Genomic DNA, 21941 nt, shown 5'->3' with positions numbered 1-21941 from the left:
TATAACATCCAATGTATTCTATATTGTATAATTTATCCTTTTTCATCATAGCAGTCAACTGAAATGGTTCACTAGCCTCTTAAACTTGGGGTTTTAATCACTTCTTAATTTAAACTGTGTTTCCACTTTCTCCTTATTGATAACAGCAATAAAACCTGAAGTGTTCACACAGTCCATTCAACCAGTCAACACATTTATTGAGCAACCATTACAGGCAATATCTGTTGAAGGAATAAACATAAGTGTTGAGTGTAGAGCAGTGAGCAATCAGACAAGGCAAAACTGCTTAAACAACGATGATAAACTCTATTATAAACTCTGCTACAAACAACTCTACTCAAAAATAGTACTTTTTGGAGTTGAAGAATCAGAGGGAAAAGAAACGTGCAACATCCTAATGCCAAGGTTTTAAAATCCTTGAAAATGGAAATTCTGGCTGGGTGCGGTGGCTCACGCCTGTAATCCCAGCACTTTAGGAGGCCGAGGCGGGCGGATCACGAGGTCAGGAGATCGAGACCATCCTGGCTAACACGGTAAAACCCCGTCTCTACTAAAAATACAAAAAATGAGCCGGGCGTGGTGGCGGGCGCCTGTAGTCCAGCTACTCGGGAGGCTGAGGCAGGAGAATGGCGTGAACCCGGGAGGCGGAGCTTGCAGTGAGCCAAGATTGCGCCATTGCACTCCAGCCTGGGTGACAGAGCGAGACTCCATCTCAAACAAAAAAAAAAAAAAAAAAGAAAGGAAATTCTAGTATCAATCTGGAAAATGTATTTATTCTCCACCTTTTGCCAGTGCATTTCACAGCTGCTTCTGAAGCTGTATTCCACTAAAAGATATGCTTGATCATGATCGGATTTTACATCGGATTGGTTTTTCCAAGGGAAACAAATGGTTTACGTTGGATTTTCCAAAGGAAACAAACAGAAAAGATGAGAGAAGAATTTTAAAAAGCATAAGGTTTAGGAAGAAGTATTTAACGTATCCATTCAGCAATTGTTCATTATCTTCCTACTGTGTACAAGACGCTAGGCAGTGCTGGGAATACAGGCAACAGACTAATTTGGAAAAGAAAAATTCCTCATGACAAGTAGACTCTACTCCACCCAGCTTTCTTTTTCATATAACAAATATTTAATGGAAATGATTATTCAATTACTTCTGTATCAATGAATTTTCATTATACATAAATCATTCACTTGTTGAGCTGGCCAAAAACCTGGGGGGAGGACCCAATTTTGAGTGGAGAAAGTGAACTTTTCAACTGCGACACCCATCTCACAGCCTATAAAAGGTTAGCTTCCTGGCTTGCTGGCACAACTTCCTCTCCAGTTGTGGACATTCCCCAGGCTATGGATCTCTCCAACAACACCATGTCACTCTCAGTGCGCACCCCCGGACTGTCCCGGCGGCTCTCCTCCCAGAGTGTGATAGCAGGCAGACCCAGGGGCATGTCTGCTTCCAGTGTTGGAAGTGGCTATGGGGGAAGTGCCTTTGGCTTTGGATCCAGCTATGGGGGAGGCTTTTCTGCTGCTTCCATGTTTGGTTCTAGTTCTGGCTTTGGGGGTGGCTCTGGAAGTTCCATGGCAGGAGGACTGGGTGCTGGTTATGGGAGAGCCCTGGGTGGAAGTGGCTTTGGAGGACTGGGGATGGGATTTGGGGGCAGCCCAGGAGGTGGCTCTCTAGGTATTCTCTCAGGCAATGATGGAGGCCTTCTTTCTGGATCAGAAAAGGAAACTATGCAAAATCTTAATGATAGATTAGCTTCCTACCTGGATAAGGTGCGAGCTCTAGAAGAGGCTAATACTGAGCTAGAAAACAAAATTCGAGAATGGTATGAAACACGAGGAACTGGGACTGGAGATGCTTCACAGAATGATTACAGCAAATATTATCCACTGATTGAAGACCTCAGGAATAAGGTAAGATGATTTCTTTTGGAGGGGCTTTGGGAATTTTTTTCCTTTTTACCATTGCAATGTTTTACAGTGATAATCACCTACAACTTTGATATTTTCCAATTTGGCTGTACTTGCAGCAATTTTCTCATCCCAGGTTGTTTCATTCCATTTCATCATTTACCAAGAAATGATTGTATTTCCATTATCTTTCTGTAGGAAATCTGTATTTCTTTACTTCTCAATATTATTTTATACAGATATTGTCTTAGAAAAATGAAACTGTCTTAAACTCCAAAAACCAGCATTTAACATCACCATTTTTACCTTTGTGTCAAAACTATATTTGTATAATACTAGTTTTTTAGGGCTTCATCTCGTGTGTGTACCTCTTTTTTGCCAGATCATTGCAGCCAACATTGGAAATGCCCAGCTCCTCTTGCAGATCGACAATGCGAGACTGGCTGCCGAGGACTTCAGGATGAAGTGAGTGGAAGAAACTGAGGATCACGGCCATGTCCCACCATGTCTTCTGCCCTACTGTCCTGTCTTCACTGATATAAAATCTTCTGAAGTTCACATGCTCCATATATTTAGTGTTTTGGTAAATTCACATAGGGTGTTCTAGAAAGTAATTAGAATCTAATGCAATTCACATTAAATGTCCTTAAATTATAAGTTGCCTAAACCCAGGGCTATGGATCACTATATTTGTAGTGTGCTATTGACTCGTGATGTGACTGACACCGTAATCCTACCAAAGTCCTAAACCTCAATTTTCTTTTTTCTTTTTTTTTTTGAGACAGAGTCTTGCTCTGTCACCCAGGCTGGAGTGCAGTGGTGCGATCTCGGCTCACTGCAACCTCTGCCTCCTGGGTTCAAATGATTCTCCTGCCTCAGCCTCCCAAGTAGCTGGGATTACAGGCACCTGCCACCGAGCCCAGCTAATTTTTGTATTTTTAGTAGAGATGGGGTTTCACTATCTTGGCCAGGCTGGTTTCGAACTTGTGACCTTATGATCCATCTGCCTCTAAACCTCAGTTTTCAATGTATCAACCATTGTTTCCTGATGACACATACAATGGAAAGATTAACCATGTACTAATTTTTATATTCCTTCCTCCTTTTCCATGCTCAACTCTCCCAGATATAAGGAAGAAATACTAATTTCCTTTTTGCTTCACAAAATTTCCACACAGGAAGTTGCAATGGCCATGGTCCTGAACCTGTAAAATTTTGGTAACAGCCACTAAAGAAGTATCAGTGTTTTAAGTTAAATCATGAAGAACATTAAGCAAAAAGAGTAACTTATTTTCAACTGCTTTTAGAAATTCCACTTAGAGAGGGCTGCTGCTATTTATAGCCATGGCAGCCAGCAAAGGGAAAATTATTCCCTGGGATGCTGTGGTATTGGGATTCATAGCTGGTAGGAAAGTACTGCCTCATTATTTTTTCACTTGTCTTCTCTCCAACTGAATGGTAAACAATGGTGGAAAAAAAGGAAAGAAAAAACACAAAAGCAAAATCCTCATCATACATTGCAATGCTGCCATTATGAAGTAGGTGCACAGATGTAAGCAATAACAAGCCCTGAAGATCAGTGGCCTTGTTCAAATGGCTGTGTTGATTCCCTCAACTGCTTTGCACTTGGTTTTCAGGTATGAGAATGAACTGGCCCTACGCCAGGGCGTCGAGGCTGACATCAATGGCCTGCGCCGGGTGCTGGACGAGCTGACCCTGACCAGGACCGACCTGGAGACGCAGATCGAGAGCCTGAATGAGGAGCTGGCCTACATGAAGAAGAACCATGAGGAAGTGAGTCAGACAGGGCGGCCTCACTCAGCTACTTTTTTTTTTCTCCCAGACCCAAAAATTACAATTTCAAATTTAGAAATCTGGAGTCGGAACAAGTATGGAGAATACATTGTCTCCCTGTTAAAATGGCCATTTGTTTTGGATTTCTGTGGGATGTGTGTGTGGTGTATGTGATGTGCATGTGGTGTGCGTGATGTGTGTGTGGTGGTGGTGGTGATGGTGGATCCTGTTAAGGCTTAACAGATTAGAGGTACTTTCTGATTTTGTCATTTCCATTATAAAGCAATGACAATAGGAATGCTAACTGTCCTAATTCAGTGATTTAAAAGAAAAAAAAAAGCTGAGTATTTTAAAAGTTAAGGAACAAAAGTCTACCAATAATATATAATGTTATATGTGTTTGAGAAACTGGTTATACTTAGCATAACACACAGAAAACTCTGACATGTCACGGTGCATATTGGAGGCTAGGCAAGGAAGGGACGCTGGCAATAGGAAGTTTCTACTAGATTTTCAATGATTGTGGCACAAACAGCGTGCAAGCCCAGGTACTGCTGCAGCCCTCTGTTTGGCAGCTGTAGGTGAAAACCCCAGTGAGTGTACACCAGGCCTCCTTTCATGTAAAGGCCATGGCCCCTCAAGAAGTAGAGCCAACTTACCCATTAGGAACAGCAGGCACTGCTCCCAGGGTCTGAGGTAATTTCAGGGACCCATTAATATGTCTTAAGTTCCTGTAAAATCAGAAGAAAAATATGAATTTTTAGGTTAAAAAAGTTTTAAAATATTACATTAATATTTATACCAACAGTCATAAAATAGAATTTTTAAGTGCGTGTGTGTGTGTGTGTGTGTGTAGGAAGGGGCCCAGGAGGATAAAAGTATCCAGGGCCCACGAAAGTCACAATGGACCCCTGTGCCCCTCTCTCTCACGTGCTGTCCCCAGGAACTCCAAAGCTTCCGGGTGGGCGGCCCAGGTGAGGTCAGCGTAGAAATGGACGCTGCCCCCGGAGTGGACCTCACCAGGCTCCTCAACGATATGCGGGCGCAGTATGAAACCATCGCTGAGCAGAATCGGAAGGACGCTGAAGCCTGGTTCATTGAAAAGGTAACACAAACAACAAAGGCTTTGATACATTCGCAGAAAGGCCTGCAAGCGAGCTCAGCGCTCGAGTCCCCTGGCTGTCTTTGCTGTTGCAGAGCGGGGAGCTCCGGAAGGAGATTAGCACCAACACCGAGCAGCTTCAGTCCAGCAAGAGCGAGGTCACCGACCTGCGACGCGCCGTTCAGAACCTGGAGATCGAGCTGCAGTCCCAGCTCGCCATGGTACGCTCCTGAGCAAACAGACGCAGCATCCTTTGGACTTCCAAAGAAAATGCTGCATCCAAATTACATTAGCCGTTGACTGCCCTCCTCTTTTCGGTCCCCTCCATCGTTATTTCTATACCATTTCCCTCCCGCGTGCAGAAGAAATCCCTGGAAGACTCGTTGGCCGAAGCCGAGGGCGATTACTGCGCGCAGCTGTCCCAGGTGCAGCAGCTCATCAGCAACCTGGAGGCACAGCTGCTCCAGGTGCGCGCGGATGCAGAGCGCCAGAACGTGGACCACCAGCGCCTGCTGAATGTCAAGGCCCGCCTGGAGCTGGAGATTGAGACCTACCGCCGCCTGCTGGACGGGGAGGCCCAGGGGTGAGCAGACAACGAAGGCTGCAAACACCTTTAGGGGCTGACCAAGAGTGGACAGCAGAAATAGAAGGAATGGGGTTTTAGCTGACAGAAAAGCAAACAAACAAAGTCTAGTAAAGATATGCCTGGGATTTACTAAATGCTCTACACTTTGCAAAGTGTTTTCACCCATTATCTTACTTGGTAATTCATAAAATGCTGCAATGAACAAAGGCACTACTGTCAGAAACAGTTTGTAAATTAGTATTCCCTATACTACAAAAGTCACTCAATTTCTGATATCAAAGACCTGATGATAAGAAGGACACCTAGTAGCCTCGTGAACCACCTACTCTAACAAGCTTTCCAAAAGTGATCAGAGGCTGCACTAGTTGGAAGAACTCAGGCCTACAAATTGGGAAATCGAATTTCTGAGACCAACTCTTCCATTAAAAGCCAGGTTGCTTCACTTTTTGAGGTCATCTCCTTTGTTTTCTTACAGTGATGGTTTGGAGGAAAGTTTATTTGTGACAGACTCCAAATCACAATCACAGTCAACTGATTCCTCTAAAGGTATGCAGAAACCCTAGAATCACTTAGAATAAGTCAGAATCACATTTATTAATGCAAAACCTGTAAGATCTCATTGAATATTGCATTATTATTAATTTTAATTTAAAGCATATTTATATTCTGAGCCAAGGAAAAACATTTATGCATTCCTGCACAAAATGAGTAGTCTGTACTATATTAAAACTTTTGGGGGCACGGTGGCTCATGCCTGTAATCTCATAGCTTTGGGAAACTAAGGTGGGAGGATCACTTGAGGCCAGGAGTTCGTGACCCACCTGGGCAACAGTGAGACCCCATCTCTACAAAAAACTTAAGAAAAAAATAGCTGGGCATGGTGGTGTATGCCTGTGATCTCGGCTACTCTGGAGGCTGAGGCAGGAGGACCCCTTGAGCTCAGGAGTTAGAGGTTATAGTGAGCTATGATCATGCCACTGCATTCCAACCTGGGCAACAGAGCCAGACCCTGTCTCTAAGAAAATTAAAATAAAAATTAAAAAATTGGCAATCCCAGGAGGGAAAAAAACCTACTCTGCTACAAGGTATTATGATCACCATAACCAACTTTGAAATGTTTTCTTAAAAAAATGTTTTCATATGTGTACAAGGCAACACTGAATACATTTCATTTTCATTGGATAAAACACATTTTTAAGAAGTAAAATTTACTTTTGAAAGTTTAATTATATGGATTGTATCAACCAATGCTTAATTTAGAAACCTGCATTAAACAACTAATGCTGGATTAATATTTGAAACACTAACTTTTGCCCCCTTATTCCATTTTTATCTTTAGACCCGACCAAAACCCGAAAAATCAAGACAGTTGTGCAGGAGATGGTGAATGGTGAGGTGGTCTCATCTCAAGTTCAGGAAATTGAAGAACTAATGTAAAATTTCACAAGATCTACCCTATGATTGGTTCCTTAGGAACAAGAAATTTACAAACAGAAATCATTCCTTTCAGAGTAACATGGTGTATTAGTTCAATCTCTATTTTTGTCTGTTCCATTTTCTTTGGATTCCCTATTCACACTGAATCCTTTTTGCCCTTCTGAAACAATATGCAGTCACAAGCCATGTTGGTCACGTTGGTCTTTATAACAAATCAAAATTACCTTATATCTTTCTGGACCTGGAGTAGTCTTTTAATGAACTTTCTTCTGGTAATCTGGAATATTTTTTAATCATAGAGCTTTAATCAAGTAGTATTGTTTTAATAGAATTAATTGTAATAAAAGATGAATGGTAATAATGTGAAATGTATGCCTTCTTGATTCCAACAATAATGTTAAGAGCATAGAGAGAAGTTTTTGAAATACTAATAATAAAATAGAGGCTGGGAGTAATGACTCACACCTATAATCCCAGCATTTTGGGAGACTGAGAGGCAGGATGATTGCTTGAGGCCAGGAGTTCAAGACCAGCCTGGACAACATAAAGAGACCCCTATCTCTACAAAACATTAATAATAATAATAATGATAATGTAGATAAAAACTGGGATGAAGATGTCAGGGTTTGAGGATTAAGTTAAAAGAAGATTCTTTTAGAAGTGCTGGCCTTTTTATGTAAACCCATCAAGGTTGTAGCAAAATTATACTGTCTACTACAGCAGTTGAGAGTTGTCCTGTTCATTTTCTAGCACCATCTTTCATGCAGTCAGGAAACGCTGAGCCCTTACAGTGTGCCAGACTGGAGACTCAGTGATGAACATGATATGGTCCTTGCCTTGAGGAGCTCATGGTTGAGGGCAGAGATAAACATCTACCAGGAATGGTGATACAGTGAGATCTGTTGAATAGAAGTTCAAAGGGCTGGGCACCATGGCTCACGCCTGTAACCCCAGTACTTTGGGAGGCTGAGGCAGTGGATCACGCGCTCAAGAGATCAAGACCATCGTCACCAACATGGTGAAACCCCATCTCAACTAAAAATACAAAAATTAGCCAGGTGTAGTGGCAGGTGGCTGCAATCCCAGCTACTCAGGAGGCTGAGGCAGGAGAATCACTTGAACCCAGGAGGCGGAGGTTGCAGTGAGCCGAGATTGCACCACTGCACTCCAGCCTGGTGATAGAGTGAGACTCTGTCTCAAAACAAAAAGGAAAAGACCTTCGAAGGACGCATGGAAGGAGAAGTGAACAATTTTCCAGGAGGGGCAATGAAATGCTACATAAAGAAATCATCCAGGCAGACGAGGGAGAAAGGAAACAGGGCAAATACATGTGAAAAGACAGAGGGTGTGAACAAACATTGTTCTGCTCTCCCTTCTCCTAGCTGGCAGCAGTGAGGCCCAGGGTGGGGTCTCCACTGGGACAGGTCAGACCCACAAGTCAGTAACAGAAATCATGTTCTGCATTAGGGAAAAAGGCAGCCAAAGTCTCAGCCTGAGTAGATCGTGGTTCAACATGCATTGCCAAATTCAAAACCCTAAAGGAAAATAGGCAAAATTTAATGATTAAGAGCCTGGCCTCTAACATCACACTGGGTTCAATTTCTGGCTCTGCTACTTAATAGCAAGTAACTTAACCTCTGTGTTCCTCAGTTTCTTAAAGTGGAAATGATAGCGATGACTGCACCTGGTTCAAGGCATGCATTTGTGAAGATGAAATGAGGTTGTGTACCTAAAGCACTAGGAACCTGGAAACTACTGGCACCTAGAAAGTACTCAATATTTGTGTCTTATTATTATTTACTATATAGAACCAAAGTGGGATGAAGAAACAAGGAGACATGGTGAATAAGGAGTGTCAAAGGAGCAGAAGGGAGAGGGAGGAATTGTGCTAGACAAGAGGAATTCCAGAGCTGAGTCCAAAAGCCAATGGCTAGTCAGCCAACTTAAGCTGATTTGCTTCAGTATGTAGTTTTTCCTTTTAATATTATTTATATGGCCAGATGCAATGGCTCACGTCTGTAATCCCAACACTTTGGGAGGCCGACATGGGCAGATTGCTTGGACCTAGGAGTTCAAGACCAGCCTGAACAACATGGCAAATCTCTGTCTCTACAAAAAAAAAAAAAAAATTAATCGGGTGTGGGGGTGCACACCTGTAGTCCCAGCTACTTGCGGGGCTGAGGTGGGAGGATTACCTGAGCCTGGGGAGGTCAAGAATGCAGTGAGCTGTTATCATGCCACTGCACTCCAGCCTGGGCAACAGAGTAAGACTCTGTCTCAAAAAAAAGAAAAGAAAAAAATATTTTTTTAATGGTTTCAGATCCTCCACTCATCTCACTTTATTATACGCTCAGCTCTCTTTGTCTAGCCCTCACCTTCCAGCATACATCCTAGGGCAACCTTTACCTTTCAGACTCAAAAGGATTATCAAGGCCTCTGAACAAGATCCATAGCCCCCAAGTAATAAATAAAGGATTCTACTTCCCTGGTGCTCAAAAGTGTCTGCAATAGTTACTGCTTTAAATAACATCTGTTTTCCTTACAACTACATAGGAATGGTGTGAGACCCAAAGGGGAAAGGATTTTGCACAAGTATAAAAGCAGGGGTCATTTATTAGCTAGTACCACAGTTTCTCAGCATTCCCTTCTCTTGGAAATTGTTTTCCACAAAGCTCCCAGAGCCATTACTCCATAAGCAGCTTTTTCTGAGACTTCTGTGACTGAATGTTGTCTCAATCCTCTTGTCTTCTCTCTATACTCCCGCCCCAGGTAACCTCATCTAATCCCTCCACAGCCTCTCCTCCCTGCTCTAATCCCAAGGGTTTTGTTTGTTTGTTTGTTTTTTGTTTGTTTGTTTTTGAGGGAGCCTCACTCTGTTGCCCAGGCTGGATTGCAGTGGCGTGATCTTGTCTCCACCTCCCAGGTTCAAGCGATTCTTCTGCCTCGGCCTCCTGAGTAGCTGGGGCTACAGGCATGCACCACCACACCCACCTGATTTTTGTATTTTTGGTAGAGACAGGGTTTTGCCACGTTGGCCAGGATAGTCTCCATCTCTTGACCTCATGATCCGCCCGCCTCGGCCTCCCAAAGTGCTGGGATTACAGGCGTGAGCCACCACACCTGGCCAATCCCATGGTTTCAAATAACATCTACACATTGGTGACTTGTGGCAGCCTCCAGGTTGGCGCCAGTGATCCCTGCCTCCTGGTCTTCATTCCCTTGTGTAGTTCCCTCCTACAATGAATGAGGAGCAGATTTATCGAAGAAGTGACAGTATATGACCTCCAAAGACAGATCACAGAAGCCTTTCAGTTCTTCCTTGGTTTCCTGGACTATATGTTCTCGGGGAAGTCAGCTACCGGCAAGGTTATATCATGGGGGAAAAAGCTATCTGAAAAAAAATTTGTGATTTCACAAAATTTCCCACTAAAGCTCCAATGGCTAGGATTTCATGGCACAGCCAGCAAGACCCAAATAATAGTTCTTTTCTGATACTATCTCGGCCAAAATGTCCTATAAGTCTTCAGTAGGCAAAGGAAGCATTACATTTCTTATTATGTAACTTCACTTTGCCCTGTTCTCACTGACAAGAAATGCAACTAGCACAGCATCTATCAGTCCCTTTGGGCAGCTAGAACAAAATACCTCGGACTGGGTAGCTTAAAAATGAGAGAAACTTATTTCTCACAGTTCTGGAGGCAGCTTCAGTGTCTGATAAGGGCCCACTTTCTGGATCATACACAGCTTCTCGATATATCCTCACACGGCAGAAGGGACAAAGCCATTCCCTGGGGCCTCATTGATAAGGACAATAATCCCCTTGGCCAGGGCTCCACCATCAGGACCTAATCCACTCGAAGACCCCGCCTCCTAATACTGGCACATTGGTGATTAGGTCTCAACATCCAAATATGGGGGGACCAAACTTTGAGACCATAGCAGCATCCTTATCATGACAGTCTAGCCCTCATTCACTAGGCCACAAGCCCTCATTCAACACAGATGTGAGAGGTCCCTTTGGACTCGGCAAGCCATGAATTGCAGAAGTGGAAGGTCTGTCTTTAAAGAAAAGAACTGCGAAGAAAAAAACTGAATAAAGAATCCTATAGCAAAAGACAAGAGCATTGTTTATGATTATCCTAAAATCGAAAAATTTAGAAATTTACATTTTTACTTTGATATGCGTATGTTGTGTGTATAAGCTAGTGGAAGGTCTGGAAAATACTGTATAAATACTGAACTGTTATAGTTATCTCTTGGGGATTAGCAAGGGGTTTGAAGAACACCTTTATTAAAATGTTTAACAAACAGCATATATGACTCTGATAATTAGAAAAAAAAAAATGTTATTCTCCCAAGCAAATGGCTTTGCAAATGGGTCACAGCAGGAAGGAACCACCTAGAAAAACAACCATAGGTTGCCAAAGCTTTATTTCTTAGGCTTTGTAAGAGTGCCATCTTCTGGAGTCTCAAGAAACGAACTTTAAAATAAACTAACCCCGGCTGGGCGCGGTGGCTCACGCTTGTAATCCCAGCACTTTGGGAGGCCAAGGCATGCGGATCCCTTGAGGTCAGGAGTTCGAGAGCGGCCTGGCTAACATGGCGAAATCTTATCTCTACTAAAAATACAAAAATTAGCCGGGAGTGGTGGCCCGTGCCTGGAGTCCCAGCTACTCGGGAGGCTGAGGCAGGAGAATAGCTGGAACCCAGGAGGCAGAGGTTGCAGTGAGCCGAGATCACACCACTGCACTCCAGCCTGGGCAACAGAGCAAGACTCTGTCTCAAAAAATAAAATAAAATAAAATAAAATAAAAATACCATAAGCTAACCCTGTGTGTTCAAGCCACTTGAGATGTGTTGATACTAGAAGGTTTACCTTGTAAAACAAGAAAGAAGAAAAAAGCAAACCTTTTAAAATGACTTAGTAAATTAAAATTGTCTTATTTAACTAATAATCAGTTTCCAAAAAGTTCACCAGTAAGGAGGCAGTTCTATAAGGCATAAAGTGAAAAAGAAAGCAATTATTTAGAGTTAAGAAAACCAGCCAATCAATAAGTACTCAGGCTTTAAAAATATACTCAAATATCAAATGAAAATGAAATTCTTATTCATATAGCTGAGTAAATGATTTTTTATGGGGTAGTAAATGTTTCTTAAATCTTGGAAATGAATCCAAGATTGTGCTGAGCTAAAGCCAGACACAAAAGAATACATACTGTGTGATTCCATTTATATGAAACTTTCAGAAAGATAAAATCTCATCTATAGCGACAGAAATAAACTCAGTGGTCACCTGAGCTGAAAGGTGTGGAGGAGTGGGAATTAACTGGTTAACCTGGTAGAGGCACCTGAGAACCTTTGGGACTGATGGAAGCGTTCTGTGTCTTGAATGTGGTGATAGGTCCATTTAGCAAGGTTCTTCAAACTGTACATTTAAAACGAATATATTTCATTGTAAGCAAATCTTAACTCAATAAAGTCAATTTTAAAATAATAATTGAATATTCTTTCTTCAGATGATACTGTCCACAGGCACAGAGAGGCCATGTAGGATCGTCAGAGGTGTACTACAGCAAGCTGGCTCTTAACCGCCGATCAGTAAATATTCAGGAATTTTCCAAGCTCGCTATTAAACCACGGGAAGCTTGAAATTGGCCACGATGGCAGTATTTACACAATGGAACTTGGGTTTTTAAAATGTATTTCCCAGAAAACTGTTTTACAGCAGTACACCAGTGAACATAGAGGTTAAAAGCACAGTGCAGAGGTCCGAGTTTGGGTCCCAGCTCTGGCACTTTCTAATGGTTTTATTTACCCCTCTGTTCTTTAGTTCTCTGCTCCCTAAAATCAAGGCAAAAAAATACCCACTTCACACCCTAATTATGAGAATTCTGTGGCTCAATTCGCACTTGGCGTATAGTAAGCACTAAATATTACCTGCTATTATTATGCAAAGAAAAAAAAAACAAAGTCTCTACAACTAAAGAAATTAACTGGTTTAGATATTTCCCCCAGACGTATTTGTTCTTTTTCTTCCCTTCATGCACAATCCTAAACTATTCCAGTTTTGTAAAGAAAATGTGCACTTTTCTCAGCCAACATAGGGGAGGGGGGAATAATATTTATCTTCCCTCTATCACAAGTTGTGAGCATCAAATAAGCCAATTTCTGTGAAGGAGCTTAACAAGCCATAAAGCACTTCGGAACTATAAGACAAGCTTTCTTTAGAGGCGGAGTCACTCTCCGTCACCCAGGCAGTAGTGCAATCATGCGATCATAGCTCACTGCAGCCTCAAACTTCTGGGCTCAAGAGATCCTCCCACCTCAGACTCCTACCATTTTAGTCAAACGTGAGATGCCTGATGAGAGGTGCAAACCACAGGGCCTGTCTAAAATGCTAATATTAATGTAGCTGCTCAAATTGAAACGGAGGATTCTACAACTAAATGCGGAGTATATAAAATAAATTAAGAAAAACCGGAGCGGTGGCTCACTCCTGTAATCCCAGCACTTTGGGAGGCTGAGGTGGGTGAATCACGAGGTCAGGAGTTCAAGGCCAGCCTGGCCAAGATGGTGAAACCCCATCTCTACTAAAAATACAAAAAGTAGCCAGGCGTGGTGGCGGGTGCCTTTCCCAGCTACTCAGGACGCTAAGGCAGAGAATTGCTTGAACCCGGGAGGCAGAGGTTGCAGTGAGCCGAGATCACGCCACTGCATTCCAGCCTGGCGACAGAGCGAGATTCTGTCTCGAAAAAAAAAAAAAGAAATACCGGGACTGGGCACGGTGGCTCACGCCTGTAATCCCAGCACTTGGAGGCCGAAGCGGGCAGATCACGAGGTCAGAAGATCGAGACCATCCTGGCTAACACGGTGAAACCCTGTCTCTACTAAAAATACAAAAAATTATCTGGCCGTAGTGGCAGACACCTGTAGTCCCAGCTACTCGGGAGGCTGAGGCAGGAGAATGGCCTGAACCCAGGAGGCGGAGCTTGCAGTGAGCTGAGATTGTGCCACTGCACTCCAGCCTGGGTGACAGAGTGAGACTCCGTCTCAAAACAAGCTTAGCATTCTTGGGAATTGTCATGTACAGTTTTAGGGTTTATTTCTTAAATTAGCATAATATAGCAGAATTATAAATAAATGCAACGCTTTACACACATGCAATAAATTGCAAAACTCAGAATAGATATTTTAACTTTATAGACTATAAAAACATGAGCATCAAGATTTTCAGGAAAAAAATTCTGCATACTACTCTTCTTTAGAATTAAATTCATTGTGAATTCTAGTTGCAAAAGATGTCATTGTTGTTTCACTATGTACATATTCTTAATGAAATACAACTCTTCTTCAAAATGATGGAACAAATACGCAATTTAGAAGCAGACCTCTAAATAAACCACACTGATAAAACAGCCCACAGACAGCAGTGGGCTCTAACAGAAGCCATTTCGATGGTATTTCAGGCTTTCTCAGTGAGTCATTATCTTACTCAGAACAAGTTACTCAACTTGAGATGACTCACTTTGTACAAAAAGACAACAATAATATCACATATAACCACATTAGCCTGGCATTTTGAAATCTTTAAAACACCGTAAACACAGGGCGCTATGACCTTGGTTGGTCAGAACATGGTCATTTTAGTTACTGACTTGCACTTTTCGATCTCCTGAAGTTATATATACACTACTAAGTTTCTGCTAAGTTACTCATTTTGAAATATTTCATTTATTTGTAAGTAACATGGGATTTTAAAGAAATCGCGTAAGGCTGCAATTTCACATTTCAAATAAACAGAGCAACAAGTATAATTTTTTTGACAAGTTGAAGTGTCATTTTTACCTTTATTTTTTATTATTATACTTTACATTCTGAGATACATGTGCAGAACGTGCAGATTTGTAACGTAGGTATACACGTGCCATGGTGGTTTGCTGCACCCATCAACCTGCACCCATCATCTACATTAGGTATTTCTCCTAATGCTATCCCTCCCCCAGCCCCCTACCCCATGACAGGCCCCAGTGTGTGATGCTCCCCTCCCTGTGTCCATGTGTTCTCATTGTTCAACTTCCACTTATGAGTGAGAACGCGTGGTATTTGGTTTTCTCCGCTGGCATATTTGTGTATACAAGTGGGACATCACATATGCATCTATTTGTGTATTCATTCTGTAGCTGTAATAGGTTCATTGCCTGGATGTTCACAGCAGGTCAGTACCCAGAGGCACCAGGTTGCAACAAAGACAGAGGTTTAATGGTAAGGCCGCCAAACGAGGAGAAAAGAGAAAAACTCAAATCCGTCTTCCCAAGGACTCTGGGGCTAGGGTTTTTAAGAGTGTTGGAGTGAGCCAAAGCAAAGAGATTGTTGATTAATTGAAGAGTACAGGATGAAGTCACGGGACAGAGAGAGAAAGAAACTGCACTCTCGTGCTCATTTGGTTTGTCTGTGGGAGTCTTTACATTGGTTGGCGTTAGCAGTTCCACAGTAATTCAGGATCCGTTTAAGCAATTCTTAAACAAAAGCCTCATGATTCTAACATTAGAATTTCGATCTACAGGAACAATGGGGATGCAAATGGTCAGTGTCTAAGGTTATGTGATTTCTAGTTACAAGGAAGTGGGTCAAAGTGCAGCCTGATTACAGCTCAATTATAACTACATTTCTGTCCAGAATTCTTAATTCTGTGAGGATGGCTTCAATTCCTTCAACAAACTTTTATTTAGCACCAACTATATGTAAGTCTCTACATAGTCTATTGAAAATAACCTCAGTTTTTATGAACTAAAGGCAAATACATAATAAAGTTTCATACCGTTTTTACATTGGATATTACATTTTACATTGGATAAAAAGTACCTCCCAAGGTGCTTTATGGTGTTTTCACTGGATACCCATTTTAAACAGCTTTATGTGCTGATTCTGGATGATAATTTTAACGTTAAACTTCCCTAGCCTATCTAATATACGACTGAGTAGGCTGATAAATAATAACATAAATGTTTATCATTTAAAAAAAATACAAGTGTATATAATCAGCATCCAATACACATAATCCTGGAACAAAAATTAGTACTGCAGGATTAGATCCAGGCTAATCAGAATCCGGCAGTGGTGTTATAGGAAAGCACAACAATGAAGTCCTTCTCAGTGTTATTACTCAGAGGCTGGGGGTAAGAAAATGTCCTTCAGGTGATGTGAAGTTAGGAGAATTTTACTCAGTTCCCCTGTGTGACTCTGGAAGGTGTTTTTACAGCTTGCAGAGCTGAAGGAGATAGAACTGAACGCTGGCCAGTGGGAAGACAAGAACTGCTCAAGGGAAAGGAAGGTCTCAGTAGGGAGGAGAACCTGATGAAAGTTTTAGTCATCATTATCATGATTATCTGTCACCTCCAGAGTACACAGGGAACAGTTGCATGACAGAGGAGATAATTTCTGAGGAGCTAAAGGACAATATAATATTATAACACCAAAGACACAAAGCTGAAGTAGCAGGTTACACAATTATTTGTCAATTTGTCCAGAGGGAGACTTTTTAGCTGCATTTTCCAAAGCACTGGCACTCTGAAAACTTAATCATATAAAACTACATTCCCAACATGTAGAATATGTATCATAAAACACTTGCTATACACATATATCCAAACATCTTATATCTTTAGGATAATTTATCTCTGAACTAAAAATCTATTTAGGATCACCACGGATCATTTATGTTTCATTTTGTCAGAAAAAGATCATCAAATAAGAAAGCTTTATTTTGACTGACTTTTACCTTTCAGTCAAATTGAACTTTAACTAAACAATCCAAGAAAAATTATTCCTCTATCAATGTTGGTCTAAAAATCCTTCAGTTGTAGCTTTTTCACTAGGTCAAGCTCCAAGTCTCCTGAATCCCTAGATTTATTCATTCATTCAACAGATACCTATGCATATCCTGGACATATCTGGTATTTTGCCTCCTCATCCAAGCCACTATTCATGTCTCTCACCTAGCTGACCACACACTTCTACCTGCACCCACCTCTCTTCCACTGTCTCCACCAGAGCTGGGGGAATCATTTTGAAAAAGCTGATCCAGTCACTCCACTGCTTAAAACCCTTCAAAGGCTTCCTATTACCCTTGGAATAAAGACCAAAACCCAGCAAGGTATGGCCTGGCCTGGCCCCTTCTACCCTCCTTCAAATTGTGTGCCTTCTCTCCCTCTATCTTCACCAAACCTACTGGCCTTGTTTACTTTATTTTTGTATATATCTAAGATGTACAGTATATGAAGTTTTGATATACATATACTGAGTGACAGCAATACTACAGTCAAGTAAACTCTAACGCCATGCTCCTTCCCACTCTGGCAGCTTCTCACAAACTTTCCCTCTTTAACCTAGAATGAGCCTCCTCCCCCATTTTGGCCTAGATAACAATCATAGTCACCAGTTAGGTCCTAACTCAAATGCCCCTAATTAACCAAGTCAGGTTCTCCTATTCTACCCTCTCATTCTATACTGTAGTTATGCTTCACAGCTCTTAGCACAATTTTTTGTATGAATATTGAAATAATGTCCAGCTCTACCACTGCATTCTCTCTAAGGGCAGGGGCTGTGTCTGTTTTGCCCTCCACTGTAGCCCTGGCATCTAGCACAGTGCATGAAACAGCACATATAGCCTACTGCATAGGAGACAATCAATACTTGTTGAATATATGTGCACAGAATTACGTACAAATGCTAGAATATTCACTCAATAAAAGCTGGAATAATGTCTATATTACTCTGCTGGGATCAAGCGATCTGTCCACCTCGGCCTCCCAAAGTTCTGGGATTACAGGCATGAGCCACTGTGCTGGGCCACCTGTATTACTCTCTAGGTACCATTAAAAGCACTCAATAAACATTGGTTGCACAAACATTGAATGGTGGCAATATATTTCTCCTATTATTCTCTTGAAATAGTCATTGAATTTTTATCCATTAATTTATTAACTCTAAATTTTCCAACACTTATCTCTGGAAAGACTGAACGAACAAACCCTACCTTATTAAGGCACAGCAGCTAAGGAGTGTCCATCACAAAGGAAGCAAAGAGGATGGTTTGCATAGATTCCATTTGAATCTATTTGTTTTGGTTACTCTATTTAAAATATGCTTGCGTCACATGAAATTGAAATCCACTTACTTCCTTCTCCTTAAGTCTTAATAAAGGAATTAGGCTCGCTGTTTGAGACTAAAAAAATCCGTCAAGAAGTTGTTTGCATTTTACTGAGATATTCGTTGAATTCAATTAATATTTCCAGAAAACCCTCAAGATACCTGTCACTCTATGGGGACATAAAATGTTCTTATCTAATATGTACAATCTTTAACTTGACAATTTCACAAGGCATATTGATATAAATCATATTGCTCAATATCTGGTGACTCAGTAGAAAGTGATCTTCAGTTTCAACAGTCTTTTAATTCATGACGCTTTTTCTTAAGGAAAGTAACCTGAGGACTTTTTCCCATACATCTAAAGAGTACTAGAAGTTGCTTTCAAAACATAGAGTAACTTGGTTTCTATGTAGTATTTATAAGAAAAAAAGTATCTGTAGATATTCACTTACAAAGGCAACCTTGGAATCCTCTAATTCATCATTAAAGTGTGCTTTGTATGCAGACAATCGCCTAACTATAGATACAAAACTGAGTTCTCTTAAAACAATTGATGGAGCACTGGATTTGCATGAAAATATTCAGTCTGAAAATGTAATACTCCTGCCAATCTAGATCAAAATAGAACTTGTTCTCCCTTAATAATGAGGTGTTCTATCTAAAAAACACTGTTCTCTCTCCTTGGTGGTCTAGCAGTTAGGAATAAAAATTAAAAATAAATAAGTAAAATACACTTTTCTCTCAATCAAACTAATATTTACTGGTCACTATGGAAGCTAATGGGAGCAGACTAGTCAGGTATGCAAATAACCTTGCCTTGCCAGGTATAAAGTGACCTGCCATAGAAGTTTGGAAAAGGGTGGTAATATAAAGGGCTAGGACATGAGGACCACTCTTTATAGCAGAAAGGCATCTGAGCAGAGCCTTGAGGAGTACATAGAATTTCAATATATGGTATTAAGTGGGAGTGGATTGGCAAGAATAGGACCAAAGAGCGTGTCCCTCTGAAGTGCTTTCCCATAAGACTAAGTAATCATCACATCAGCTAAGAACCCTAACTTCCTTGACCCGGGTAGCCTGCACTTCCTTTTTAGAAGACGAATTTTTGTATCTTATTCCTCCTCAAAGGCTGGGCCAGGTATTACTGGCCATCCAGAAATAAGTCCCCAGTACTTAATGCAGTATCTGGCAGAAAATGTGGGCATGCCAAATACATGTAGGTTGAAATGACGTTTAGAAATATCACATTAGGTTCGTACATTCATATCACATGATTGAAAAATTCAGGTAAATGGATTAGCTAAAATCCAAGGAAAATTATTAATTAAGGCTTTCATTTGGCACAATTTAAAGTAAAAGCCTATGTTGATTGAATTTTTCATTTGGATCTAATTATGCTGTCACATTAGGTATAGCTGGAGTATATGAGTCACCCAAAATTCTATTAATGAAATCTGGAAATAATAATATAACAATGTGTTTTAATCATTTTAATACAGCGAATGAGACACAGAAAAACAAAACCAACAACACTGAAAAGTACCCGCTGATCAATCTTCGTTGGGAACAATGTCCTATTCAGCAGTGGGATAACAGCAACACCTAAGAGTTGAACAACCCAGAAGAAAAAATATGAATCGTCAGGGAAAGTCTGCTTAGAGGGAAATAGAAATCCAAGGTGTATTGCTAGATTTTGTAATAACTAGATGTGGCAATACAGAAATGTGATTTTAATTGGAGAAGGAAGATAATTATAGCTTGCAAGCCAACTAGTTAATATAAGTGACAAACTTTGGCCCCACACCCAAAAAAAGAGGGTGAACCCAAAATGGGAGTTTATCAAGTTTCCATTACAAATGTGTTCAAGACATCTGAGCCACCCTGAAACCAAACCCTGAAACCAAGGAGTTGGGGGGGGGTTATATGTTACTAAAAATTAATTATCTAACTTAAATAGTTTCTATAAATTTAAATATGAAAACAATAAATTCTGTGTTATATCTTTGGAAGTAGCATTATGCTGGTGATGAAGTGCAATGGGATAAAACACAGTTAGCAGGCATTCCTTAAAAAATATTCCCTAAGCTAATACTAGAAACAGAAAAAGAGGGGTCAGATTAATCCTACGGATATAGAAGTGATCCAACTAAAGGCAACCTACATGATAACAGAAGTGAAAACCACGTCATCTAAGGAACAGTTGAATGAACTGGTGATCCATAACCTGGAGAATTTAAAAGACTTGGAAAGACAGAGTAATCTTGTCAAATACCCAAAAGATTCTACATCAGCAAAGCTATATTCTGTGTGGCAGATTTCAGTTAAATAGAAAGATAAACTTTCTAATAATTAGAGCACTTCAAAGGAAGGTGGAGTGCTTTGTGAGACAATGAGTTTCTCATCACTAGAAATATTTTAGTAGAGACTGGAGATATCTGATAAGGGGTTCTGTTTAGTGTTGAATATTTAACAAGAGAAGCAGAAAGGACAGATGTCTATGAGTACCCACTGTGTAGAACACTTTGTAGAAGAACACTTTGTATGTGTTATCTAAATTGGTGGTCTCAGATTTATGAATTGGATATTATTTCTCACATGAAGATTAAAAGGGATTAAGCAATTTACCATACACGCTGTAATAGGCAACGCTGGAAGGTGAAGCCTGGTAATGACCTCTATTGTCCTTTGCAAATTCTGTTCTGGTCAAAGCCATAACAGTGAATGTGTTAGTGGTCTAGAAAATTCTATCCTGATACTTTGTCTATTTATCCAGTCTGGTATTATTTCTGTCAGAATATCCAGAGACTTTTGGCCAAAGAGCATATTTAGCTTCCCCCATGACATTAAACTCAAAAGATAAATCATCCTTTAGGTTCTTTCCAACTGAATTCTGTAATTTTGATGACCAGAATTCCTAGCAACTCATTTACACTAGAAAAGGCAGAGTTTTTGGGCCAGGCACAGTGGCTCACACCTGTAATTCCAGCACTTTGGGAGGTCGAGGTGGGCAGATCATGAGGTCAAGAGATTGAGACCAGCCTGGCCAACATGAAACCCCATGAAACCCCGTCTCTACTAAAAATACAAAAATTAGCTGGGCATGGTGGCAGATGCCTGTAATCCCAGCTACTCAGGAGGCTGAGGCAGGAGAAACACTTGAACCCGGGAGGCAGAGGTTGCAGTGAGCCGAGATCATGCCATTGCACTACAGCCTGGGCGACAGAGTGAGACTCTGTCGGGAAGGGAAGGGGAGGGGAGGGGAGGGGAGGGGAGGGGGAAGGAAGGAAGGCACAGTTTTGTCACATGGGTCAATTCAGGCAATTGGTTGTGGGCTTCGTGGATTAATTTTATCAAGAATAATTCTCCATCTCCTGACCTTGTGATTTGAAAATGAACCGGGCGAGGTGGCAGGCGCCTGTAGTCCCAGCTACTCGGGAGGCTGGGGCAGGAGAATGGCATGAACCCAGGAGGCGGAGCTTGCAGTGAGCCAGGATCACGCCACTGCACTCCAGCTTGGGCGACAGAGCAAGACTCCGTCTCAAAAAAAAAAAAGAATAATTCTCCAGCCAGTCTAGGTTCAGCAGGAAGATGTGTTATCAATTAGTAATGTCTGACATGAGTACAGGAGAGTGGCAGCAAGAATGACTTGTGTTTGTTCTCTCTAAGCTCCACATTTCCTAAAACTATTTTTCTATTTGTAATCATCAGCTCTTGAGTGAATACAGTGAGTAAATTATTTTACCAACTAACTGTCAAAAGTAATACTTACTGACATTTTCCCTAACACCACTCATGGAGGGTACAGGAATATGCCATGAAGCAAATGAAAAGCTGTCCACAAGACTAGACGGATTATCAAAAGCGTTTTTTTAAAAAATATAAGTTTAATATAACTTTGAATTACTTCAAAAAACTTTCCACAGTCCAGAATCTGTTCCTCATAGCCCTGCAGGTC

General features: G+C 41.2%; 2 protein-coding genes across 2 annotated transcripts in view; one reads left to right on the top strand and one right to left on the bottom strand.

Annotated features, from left to right (window-relative positions):
* Window positions 1-21941, bottom strand: part of LOC126938621 (eukaryotic translation initiation factor 1) — a 1120764-nt gene that overhangs the window by 746094 nt on the left and 352729 nt on the right. The window lies entirely within an intron of this gene.
* Window positions 1315-6835, top strand: KRT12 (keratin 12). The gene is made up of 8 exons (XM_050763010.1): window positions 1315-1919; window positions 2299-2381; window positions 3554-3710; window positions 4654-4815; window positions 4908-5033; window positions 5175-5395; window positions 5874-5944; window positions 6738-6835. The coding sequence occupies exons 1-8, from the start codon at window positions 1350-1352 to the stop codon at window positions 6833-6835; spliced, it is 1488 nt and encodes a 495-aa protein (XP_050618967.1). The 5' UTR covers window positions 1315-1349.

Source organism: Macaca thibetana, chromosome 16, assembly GCF_024542745.1.
Source record: "Macaca thibetana thibetana isolate TM-01 chromosome 16, ASM2454274v1, whole genome shotgun sequence".
Taxonomy (NCBI): Eukaryota; Metazoa; Chordata; class Mammalia; order Primates; family Cercopithecidae; genus Macaca; species Macaca thibetana.
The sequence above is the reverse complement of the archived record's forward strand: the minus strand, read 5'-3'. Positions and strand labels throughout refer to the sequence as shown.

Coding starts and splice junctions, on each gene's coding strand:
- KRT12 (XM_050763010.1), top strand. CDS start 1,350: ATGGATCTCTCCAACAACACCATGTCACTCTCAGTGCGCACCCCCGGA. Junction 5,034..5,174: donor TGCAGTCCCAGCTCGCCATG/GTACGCTCCTGA, acceptor TCCCGCGTGCAG/AAGAAATCCCTGGAAGACTC. Junction 5,945..6,737: donor GTCAACTGATTCCTCTAAAG/GTATGCAGAAAC, acceptor TTTTATCTTTAG/ACCCGACCAAAACCCGAAAA.